The 11,603-nt window shown below is 38.4% G+C and overlaps 1 protein-coding gene across 1 annotated transcript in view; it reads left to right on the top strand.

The window, feature by feature from the left end:
- Nucleotides 1-323: 323 nt before the first annotated feature.
- slc37a2 (solute carrier family 37 member 2) overlaps nt 324-11,603 on the top strand; it is an 18,069-nt gene continuing 6,789 nt past the window's right edge. Inside the window, exons 1-9 of the mRNA XM_042007663.1 lie at nt 324-863; nt 3,607-3,688; nt 4,185-4,275; nt 6,516-6,594; nt 6,688-6,823; nt 8,195-8,271; nt 9,199-9,365; nt 9,542-9,579; nt 9,661-9,807. Coding sequence (XP_041863597.1) covers nt 805-863; nt 3,607-3,688; nt 4,185-4,275; nt 6,516-6,594; nt 6,688-6,823; nt 8,195-8,271; nt 9,199-9,365; nt 9,542-9,579; nt 9,661-9,807 — 876 coding nt within the window. The 5' untranslated portion in view covers nt 324-804. The remainder of the gene's footprint in view (nt 864-3,606; nt 3,689-4,184; nt 4,276-6,515; nt 6,595-6,687; nt 6,824-8,194; nt 8,272-9,198; nt 9,366-9,541; nt 9,580-9,660; nt 9,808-11,603) is intronic.

Genomic DNA, 11,603 nt, shown 5'->3' with positions numbered 1-11,603 from the left:
TTCAAAATGTATAACAACTTAAACATTACCACACCAACAATGCAGTATTAGTTATGTTTTGCTGACAAAGCCTCGTTATTATATCCAGTATTTTAATTACGTTTCTTTAATTCTGCTTGTTACTTCTTCCCTTTTGTTTAAATTTTTAGGACAAGTAAAGTAATAAAGCTCGGTTATAGGAACTTGGATTAGAATCTGAGTAAATGTTGCTCCTAACAAGCTGTATCTCGCCCGCGTGCCCTCATTTTCCAATAGCAACAAGGAACACCGCCGGTATCCTAGTAACGCCCCCTCCCCCACCCCAACCCCCTTTTCCTGTTTGCCGCGACGGCGTTACGTCAGAGCCATGCGTCCGACTGGAAAATCATGTGGAAAAGAAAATCTCTGACGAGTATTAATAACAGTCTTTCTATTCATAACTGACGCGTTTTCTTGTTGAACGTTTTATTACAGCGTCGCGGAGGTAGGCTGGCTCTCGTCTCCCGTGTATATAAACTTAGCGACGCAGTATGGAGCTCTGCTGGAGGTTGATGGACTACATCTCCGACCAAGAAGCCGGACAACAGCTGCCTCCCGCACCCAGCAGCTAGCGTCTACTTTTAAAACGGGGCTTCAGGTCCGCTTTTACTTCACCGCCCGCGTTAGCAAAATTTCACTTACAATAGCAGTTTAGTTTCTGTAATACATCTGTAGTTAGCTATAAGTAACCTAGCAGCCACATCTACCTAACTTGTGCTTCTAAGACATGTCTGGGACCGAGTGTTAAGTGTTTTTTTGTTAAGTTTGACGAGGTTTTCAGTGAAAATGAGGTCGCCTTTGGCTCCTGGAATACGACTTATCACAACCTTTTCTCGAGATAGTTGGTAAGTTGAGTTTATCGTCCATTTTTATTGATCTGCTTAGCTAGCTACGACCAGAGCAGCTGGTCTTTATGTGTGTCAACGTATCTTCCCCGCTGTAAATCATTGACTTAATCACACAGATAAACAGGCATTCTGCAAATTTGTGTTGGTGCTAAGTTAATCTATAGTGTTTATTATAGTATTACCTGATTTACTGTATCTCATTACCTGTTATAAACATGTAATTGGAGATTACTTTCAGTAGCCTATCTGTGCACACGGTGTTTGTTCTTAATAGGACTTTCTTTTAGACATCTTTTAAAGTTCCCTTTATTATCGACTCAAATTCGATTTGTAACGAGTCAATATTGTTGTCCGTAAATGCAGCATTTAAGGAATCCACCAAGACAACGATGGTTCATTTTAGAAATAATTCCTCTCCCAGGGTGTGTCAGGTTAATGTGGTTTATGTAGCTTTAGGATTACTTCTAGTTCTGTTATCGACAAGAAAAAGCATCGATTCTGCTGGAAAGAGGATCATTGTCTTTATAGAAATTTAATGAGATGTCATTAAAAAACAAAAACTAAATAGTTTTGTTTGCTTAAATAGCAGCAACCATTTATCTAATATGTCCACTGTTTAGGATTAGTTATTTGTCTTTTTTCAAGCTAAAAAGATTAAAAAAAGAGAAGTACTACTGATCGTAGTTTTTTTAAATCCATATTTATTTTCTTATACCAGCAGTTCAAAAACCCTGCAACTTGAAATCTAATGAAATTTGAAATATGAGACTTAAACATCATGTTTGAATTAATTTACTTTGTGACTGAAATCATTTATCAAATATCAAAGCTGGATAAGAATAACTGGGTGAAAAAGGACTTCTTTTACACACTTTGACTAGAATAAATGCATTTATTGATGTAGATGGACAGTTAATCTAGATAACAAAAGCACTCAGAGGTACGTTTGGTATAATAAACTCTGAATGTGTTTTTACACAAATGATAACATTGCAGGGTAAAATGGTAAAGCAGTAGCAGGAGTGTACATTGTGAATGTCATAATTATGAATATTGTATAAGTACAGCTAAGAGGCGGATGTTGCTGTCAGTGCAAGCACACAGAAAGAAACACACAGTTGTAAAAGAAGCCCCTCGGTTAATTACTTTACTCATACTCTTACATATTTGTACACCTCTTACTCCTGCACTGGTGTTTCCAGCAGAATACTTCCAAAACACCAGAGAATTAATTAGGTGGTGTTAAAACTCCCTGCCACAGCGTTGTGCTATGTTTCTAGTATATGGGATAAAAACATATTGAGAAGCCAAAGCAGGAAAAGTGAAGTAGTTACGCTGGAATGTGGTACATTATGAGCGACTTACAGTATCCATCCCAAACACCTGTACGACTCTAATGCAAACCAGTAGACATATCTTTATGACATTGTCAGATAATAAAGTTTTTTCTCATGTTTTAGATTTACACACACAGTATCTCTGTATGTTTCTATAGAACATTGTAAGACATATTTAAATATGCAGGCCTAGCTTTGATAATGATTTCTAAATGTGAGAGAAATTTAAACATATTGTGGCGTTCAGTTCCTCTAGCTGCTAACATTACATAATATTGGAAATGCTACACATATGCAGAGGTTGTAGAAGTACATACAAACAATACTTAAGTGGAGGTTTATGTGTATCTTAAAGAAGGCTGATAAAAGCAGAATTGCACATTCTACTTCTTGACTTAAGTCAAAAACTATAGGTAAAGTGTGAGCAAAAGCAACCCTTTAAAGCAGCGTTTCTCAGTCCAGGTCCTCAGGACGTCCTGTCCTGCATGTTTTAGAAGTAACCCTAAGTGGACACTGTCGACCTGGACTGAGAAACACTGCTTTAAAGGGTTGCTTTTTTTTTTTTGAAAAAAATCCAGATTTTCATAAAACTAAATCTCTAGAAATGGGAAATTCGATTTATCGGTTTTATCGATTAATCGCCCAGCCCTAGTAAAAATAAGCATCCAGTCAAGTATTTCTGAAACTGTGAAGTTTGGCTGGTTAAAGTGTAACTCATCAAACTGCTCTGAATTAAGGGGAAATACATCAAACGGAGGATTTCTTGATGGAAACTAGTGAACAAACTTGAACATGTCTCCTTACTGCGTCCTGAAAATAATATTTGTGTCATTCATGGAGGAATACTTCACCCGTGCTGTCTTACGTAGCTTCCAGCAGGAAAGACTGCTTTTCCGGCCGGTCGAGGCAGATGGCTGCCCTCCGTGAATCCGGGTTCCAGGAGGTTTTTCCTTCCGGTTAAAAGGAGTTTTTTCTTTCCACTGTCGCCCTGTGCATGCTCAGGATGGGGGACTGGATCGAAGTCGAGATTTGATGCAATCTGTTGGTTTTCCTGAACTAGGCTTTTATTTATTATGAACTCAAACTGATGTGTTTGTGAAGCCTGAGATGACATTGTTGTGAAGTGGTTTTATATAAATAAAGCTGAATTGAAAAAGTGTTGTTCAGTCAAAAATGAGGCTCGGGATTGCTTTCATGACAAACTGGTTTTTGTTACTTTCTCTTGATGTCATTCATGTTAGTTAAACACACACAGCTACGACTTATGAAGGAAACTATTTCTCTTCCTACCTTCAGTAAGTTAAAACATGTATGTATGTATAATATGTACTGTTCTCATTTTTCCGTGTCAAACCGTGGTCAGTTTATAAAACATCAACTTAAATTTGAATGTTTTTTTTAAGGTACCGTGGTTTTATTCTTTTCCTGACGTTCCTCTTCTACACGGCCTACCATCTGTCCCGGAAACCTATCAGCATCGTTAAGGTGGAGAAATTCACTTTTCTTTGCATCTGCAGACTTTACACAACCAGATTTAGTTGTTGTCTTCCAGACTGTCATGTTTATTTTATTTGGTTTGGTTGTTTTGTTTACTTTTAATTCATTTTTGTAGTATTATGATATTAAATTTCTTTTGGGTGTTTGCCTGGCTTTTTTTTAAGTGTAGTAGAGGAAGTATTACCTGAATTAGTTTTACCTGACTGAAAATGTTTACTTCTTTGCTGCATGTCTGTAGTTTTAGTTTAATAAAAGCATAAATTCACCTGTAATTGGTCATTTTGAGACAACACTTGAAGAATATTGCTCTGTGATGTAGCTATGATTGTGATAGATTCTAAAATCACCTTGTTTGCGTTTAAGTTTCATTATATAATCATAGTTTGTTCATTGCAGTTAATGTGATCTTCATATCAAAGTTAGTGCACTTACTTGCTTCCAGTTTGTTGTTTCATCTGCTTTATTGTGTCTCTGTGATACTCAGAGTGAGCTACACAGAAACTGCTCCACAGTTATTCGACCAGCAGACCTCAACATCACTAATAATGTCACCTGGTGCGACTGGTCGCCTTTTGGTAAGTCATTACTTGTTTTCAGCTACAGTCAGTTTGGATGGTTGGTATGAAACATTGTCTTAGACTACGTTTGTGTCTTGTTGCAAACGACGGAAGCACGGAGCAGCCAAAACGCTCAATACTGGAGGTCACGGGGGGGGGCTACACAGCACTTGGACTTTGAAAACGTGAAAAGGTCAATCTACCAGTCACATTGTATTTGTGGGTGATCAACCCCCAAAACGCTTCCAATCTGTAGCCGGTTGTTAAGGTACGAGTGTTTGTCCCTGTGCAACGGGGAGGAAACTCTTACAGAACTGGAGAACGATCCACCACCGTGTTTTCCTCAGACCTGTTGTTTGCATGAGCGCCTCTAGCATTGAAGTCGGACAGATGACGCTTTACCTCGCGTCAACGCAGGCGGCCTACATGCCAAACAAATGCTAGTTCCATGATACGTATGCGGGCGTGTCGCTAACAGCAAGTATATCCCAGCCCTTAGGGCTGTCCCAGAAACTCAACATGTCCATCTTGTTAGTTCAGTTTGTTTTAAAACTCATCTATTATAATGAGTATTTTCCATTTGGTGGACAGTTAGGTTGATGTGACGGTCTGGTTAAAGCAGGCTGCAGTAAAGTCCCATTTACTGTGTGTGCTGCTCAGTTAAATGTGTATAAATGTGTGGATTAAACAAGTTTCTGGCTCTAACTTCATAGTTACTTAGATTCCAATTATGAAAGACTATCATTAAATATGTCTTTTAACCTCAAACTTTAATTGAAGTTTTTTATGTTACGGCTGCACGATTCTGAAAAAATCACGAATTGCTTAGAATTGAGATGATTATTCTCTGGTACGATTTTTTCACAAAATGTATTTTTTGCACTGAACTTTAACAAAACAACAACAAAAAAAGACATTTAAATGGTCTTTCAGGTAGAGCAAGTCGAGGTCCAGACTGGTTCAGTGTTTAGTAAAAACCTTTTTAAAACATTGAGCCTGGAACTAACAGAGCCTGCTAATTATGGCCTATAAAACAACATTAATCATTAAATAAATAAATCTACTGTATTTGTTTCTTATGGCTCTATATGCATTTTTTCTAAAGGAAAACACCCAAAAATATACATATATAAATATGTTACACACACACATATATATATTCATCTTTTATACACAGTCTATGACTGTGACCGAAAGCTTTTGAACTTCTTATAGATAATTATAAGATATAATTCTGTTGTCATGGTTTTTAAACCAAGTGTTTTTTTAAGTTAAGCATACAAGCAAACACATCACACTGCCCCCGCCCCATCCCACCCCTTGGTACCAGATCTCACATAAATCTTGATCACTAAAAAACTAAAGCAGTACTGTACACACTACACACTTTTAGATCAAAGGGTCATTGGATGATAAACATCAACATAACACAATCATGAATCAGTATCAACAGCTGGCATATTCTCAACAAAGTCTATGAATGGTTGCCAGGAAGCGTTTTTCAGCACATCCTCTGATGGTAAACTTTCTCTTTTCTAAGTGAATGTGGCTGATCACGCTTCTGACCCACTGGCCAAAGTCACGTTTTTATATTATTGTTCTAATATAGAAAATTCACATAGTCTGATCTTATGTCATCAAAAGTCTAAATTTGTCATGAAATCTGCTTTCACAGGAATCGCACAGATCCACCAATAAATAGGTAAATAACTGATTAATGTCTGCTTTAAATGAACCAAGCAAAGCTATAAATGAGTGTAACACACCAAAATAAGGACACATTGGTTCCTGAAGGAATAACTTTCATAAACAGAAGACGAGCAAAGACAACCAGAGGAGCATCCTGATAGTTACAAATAAGAAAATAATAACCAGCTCAAGTTAGAATAAGGTCATAATAAAAACAGCTTTAAGTTCTTTGTATTCAGAAAGTCACATGAACATCCTGTGATCTCATCAACAAAGTTATTGTTTGAGAAAGTTGCTTCACTGAAGATTGTCATAAAATGTAAATTTCCCATCCCTACCATGGACAGTGTGGGTTTGATTCCCTGCCTCAGCCTTGTTTGTATACACATGGTTTTATCATTAAGTCGGGGACCGGTGAGGACTTGCATCTTTAATGCTGAACAACTCGGACTAGTTGGGAGGAACATAAAACATTCAGCCTGATATCCCCCAAAGCCAGTACTCTGCTATTTTAATAATAATGAATATTGACATGAAGGAAAGAACCTCAGTGTGTCCTCTCTCTCCAGACCAGGACAACTATCAGACACTGTTTGGGGTCTTGGACAACTCCTTCCTGATTGCCTATGCCATCGGCATGTTTTTCAGGTTTGTGCTGTTCTTGGCTGAATGTGATTTATGTTTTTTGTTGTCTGACTTTTTTAACCATTTTGACCCTAAAACACTTTCTCATGTTCCCAGTGGGATCTTTGGGGAGCGTCTTCCTCTGCGATATTACCTGACTGTTGGTATGCTGATGAGTGGATTGTTTACATCTCTGTTTGGACTTGGCTTCTACTGGAACATCCACTCATTGGGTTACTACGCCTTCGTCCAGGTAATCACCTCCTCAAACCTGTGCATTGACTGTATAAAGCAAAGAAAGGCTCTGCTTCTGTTGTCATACAGTGTTATCAGTTTTCAGCTGTTCTGTTTGGCTGTTTGGTTTATAAATATGAATACTTCTAAATACTACCATGAATATCACCCCATACACCAACATCAAGCTTGTAGGAATGGAGAAAGATCAGCTGGTGGTTTCAGACCAGCAGAGCTTACGAAGCCTCTACAGAGAAGAAACCTCTCCGAGCTGTTTGCTCACAGCACACACGTTATAACTAAGCTGAAAACTGTTTTTAAATTTGTAGTTTCAGGCAAAGATCAGTGCTTTTCTGTTTTGGTTTGTTGACATTTAAACAGATTTGGTTTTTAAACTTTATAGTAAAAAATCTTTAGTGATCTACAAAGAGAACGGTTGTGTTTTGGAGTGTTTTTAGTCAGCTTGTCCATTTTGGTGGGTAGAAACAGTCCACCTCAAACTCCATTAGACAGGAAAAGGAGAAGCTGTTCCTCTGACCAAAGCCACGCCAGTACACAGCCGTCAGCTTTATTTGTCGCACAGCTCTGTGGTGTGTGTTTCTGTGGCTGCACGCTCAGCGTCTCACAGCAAGCAAAGGAGTTTTGTTTCAGTTCATTATTTTTAAGGCCTTTTTAACCAGTAGTTAAAAGCTGATCCTACTTTCACCGGTTTGGTCAAAGAAAAGTCAGTTACACACTTAAACTTTTTTTTTCTTATGAGTTACCAGTTTTTTAGGGTTCATTCACCTGAATGTATGATTTTGATGTGTTTTATGCGTTCATTAATTAAAAACATGAAGCTAACCAGCTGGGAGGTCTGCTGGACCCGTGCGTGCTGCTTCATTATTGTGAATGTGGTTTTGTATGTCAGATGAGTGTCACACCAACACGACTCCCTGAAGAAGAAACCAGAGTTAGAAATGTTATTCTAACAATAGATAACAGAAAAAATATACAAAGTTTTTTTTCTTTTTTTGTCATGATCAAAGGAATCAAACCGTAGGAAAGAAAAAAAATCTTGTTTTAATTTTTAACTCCGTTACCAGAGTGGTTACTGCAAACTTTGTGGGTCAGCAAAGGTGTTGACATCCCTTGAAAAGCTCTTATGGTCTTTACTCACTCATCACATGACTCACAGCCGCACCACATGACTGCACCAGCGTGTCGGCACCAGCGTGTCGGCACAAGCGTGTCTGGGAATATGTGCTGTAGGTTTAGGGTGGGAATATAATAAATCACTGTTCTCTCATTCCTCTTTCATATAAAGTTTGTAGGTTTGGATCAGCGTTATGATGCTGTGATGCATTTACTGACCAGCTTCTCCGTTTGTTTTTCTTCATTCTACATGCAGGCCATGAACGGCCTCATGCAGACCACTGGTTGGCCATCCGTGGTGGCTTGTGTCGGCAACTGGTTCGGGAAGGGGAAGTGAGTACAGTCCTGCTGAGTGTGCAGCATTAGTCTTCAAGTCACAAGTGGACACGTTGTCACGTTTTGACAGCACAGTGGAAACTGTTCTGACCACATCATACATCTAAATGCTGTGTTTGGGAACTCAAACTGCTTGAACTGGTTTCTCCTGAACTCAAACTAAATGTTTAGTAAACAAATAACAGAGTGAGAACACTTGCTTTAGTTAAACCACAGTCACATGTGGGAATGAACTTTAATATTTAAAAAAAGAAAAAACCTCAGCTTCTTAGAAATCAGTTTACTGGGAAGCCATGACAGGTTCACATGCACTGCAGCTAATCAGGTCAAAGTCACTGTTCTGAGAAACGCTCAAAAACTTCAACTAAGTCGTTTTGTAGTCTTCTCTAAAGTGTACGTCTTCTTAACCTTTAAAACCCCGTTAGATTGCTGGTACCACCCCCAACATACACACACACACACCACCTCAGCACTATTCCTTATATTTCATTTATAACTGTAGAGGGGGTAAATTTTACTCTTGAGGTCATCTTCTGATGCTTTGCAGGCCAGGAGGTTTACAATCCAGACAAAGAGTTTACTCTGAGACTATACTGTAAATCCACAAGGAGGGATCCATCAAACAATTATTTATCAACTTTTTGTATAAAAAATGGCTACCTTTATTTAACCACAAATGATGATGAAGCCCTTTCCTGTCACACTTTACGGCAATCACATCGCTCAAGTTGACAATAACGTTCAATCCGGAGCAGCCAAACATCAACCAGTGCAAAACAAGTTGAAAAGAACAGAAATGGTCCTCCACGGCTGGAATGAAGCCCAGAAGCACAGCTGTTTGAAGCACAGCTAGAATCTAAAACTATCATTTTTAAAGTAGTTTCTCCAGATCTGCTTTTTACAGTTTTATGTTTTAATTTACAGGCGTGGGTTCATCATGGGCGTGTGGAACTCCCACACCTCAGTGGGAAACATCTTGGGCTCTCTCATAGCTGGAGTCTTTGTCTCCTCAAACTGGGGAATGTCCTTCATCGTCCCCGGCCTCATCATTGCTTCCACTGGGATCCTGTGCTTCTTCTTCCTAGTTGAAAGTCAGTCTGTTTTTATCAAAGAAACTAATCACACATATCTAAAACAAAGTCATTTAACTGTTGGTTTACATGATGAAACTGGACTTAGATTTTACCACCAAGACAGAAAGCATATGAATAAATATGAATGAGTATAAGTATTATGTATGCATTTTATTAAACTTTCTCCTACTCAGAGCCTGAAGATGTGAACTGCACCCCTCCTCAGCATCATGTGAGTTCAGCAAAAACATTCATCCTGCTCATTCACCCATAGGCTAGTCATCACACTTACACCTGTGTTTGTGTGTGTCAGAGTGAGGAGAACGGCGAGACGGAGCCTCTCCTGCAAAACTCACCCAACGGTAATCAAACCATCAACGGCGCCATTTCCACTGAGATTCCACACATTGCAGAGGAGCACACTGAGGCCATAAGTTTCTTTGGGGCCTTATGTATACCTGTGAGTAAAAACAGCAGAAATGTTGAGCTAGAGCTTGTTATGAACTTGGAAAAGATAAAAATCTGGAATGCAAACGTGTGTGTTTGTGTATATATATGTATATATGTGTAAATATATATATATATATATATATATATATATATATATATATATATATATATATATATATATATATATATATATATATATATAAAGCTGACTTTGGGGCCACCTAGTGGTGTAATGAAGAATTACACAATTTGAGGTTTTCCATAATATCAAAATAATTTACTTTTCTTTCCTTTTGACAGAATTTATAGTAGTCAAGTTCTGTTTTATATTCAGATTAAGCTTTTGTGAAAGAGCCATGTGAATTTATCTTTATTTTTCCAAAGTGTCAAGCCCGTTGAAGGTTAGCGTTTCCTTTGATGTCCCACTTTTTAGAATTAGGACAAATGTCTTGAATTTTCCTGGGGATCAAACTCAACTAATAGCCTGAAACATGTTTCCTGCTGGGAATACAAGGGATATTTTGGATCATTGTTCTCCTAGCAACCAGCATTTTCCCAACCCGTCAGTCAACATGAAAGCAACAACAAAGGTTGCTCAGACAGGCAGTGTTTTACATAACTGCCACAGAGGTGAGGCAGTTTACCGGCAAGTCAGCCGGTACACTTAGCCACCCTAATTCTTTCTTACATTTTTCAGTTCTTGTTTATCCTGTTGATCATAACAACTAATTTGGCAATTATGACGTAAATTGGCTTTTTAAGTCTTTATTCAACTCTACAAAATGAACATTTTTAGTTAATTTAGGATCATGACATGTGGGAAGTAATCTCAGAAGGAAAGTTTTAGTATGAGTTTTTGAGGCCTTTTATTCAGTTTAATTTGCCAGTTAGAAAAGCTTAAATCATTCAACTGGTGTCACAGTTATAATACAACCCTTTAAAGGTGTAATAAGTAACAATAACACCCAGTGTTTCAAATCAGAACCGCAGTCGAAAGAGAAAAACACGGAGAGTGTTCTCCCCCTCACAAAGTGTCTCGCAGGTTGCCAGTTTGTGAGAGGACAGCTCTTTTATATACAGTCTATGGAGGATGGAGAACATAGCGCCAGCAAACATCATGGTTTTTTAGCAGGATGCAGAAGCTTTTTAGGTTTTTTTCAAACTATTTCTGGTCCGCTTCTTTTACTAGCTTCCATACCTGCAGGCTGCTGCTCTTCTTCCGACATAAAATACCAAACGCTGTTGTTTGGCAACCTTGGGGAGTCGCGTATGATTGGTTAAGGAACCAGGAAGTAGTAAAGAGCTACACAGTTCAAAGTTATTCTGTCACATTGTTGATGTAGAGAGACAGATTGTTTATAGGGAAGCAACAAATGAGCCTGTGCAGCCAACATTTCACTGCGTTCATGTATCTGACCAGTTAACATGCTTTTACTTTTCTGCAGCGGTATGAGTGAAATGAGGTGGAAAAAAGTATTAAGATGCTTCTCAGAGCTGGAAGCCCTGAGCCTAGACAAGGCTGCAGCTCTGTGGCTTAGGGCTGTGGAAAGAACAAATATAAACTCATCTCACGCAGAGATGTAGGACAGCTGTCATGTATGAACTGTTTATCATTCCTGTTAACCAGTAGATTGGAGGGAATATTCATGTATTCAGTCTTGTTAGTGTGAATCAGTCATCTATCATATCTGATCCCTGGTCAGACTCTTTTCTTTACTTAATCTTGACTTGATATTTTGGCCATTTTAGACTTTTTACTGGAATCAGTGCTTAAGTTTAGTATTTAATCTTATTTCTGCTCCTGTC

Source organism: Melanotaenia boesemani, chromosome 15 (genome assembly GCF_017639745.1).
Source record: "Melanotaenia boesemani isolate fMelBoe1 chromosome 15, fMelBoe1.pri, whole genome shotgun sequence".
Classification (NCBI taxonomy): Eukaryota; Metazoa; Chordata; class Actinopteri; order Atheriniformes; family Melanotaeniidae; genus Melanotaenia; species Melanotaenia boesemani.
Note: the sequence above shows the minus strand (reverse complement) of the source record. Positions and strands in the feature narration are given on the sequence as shown.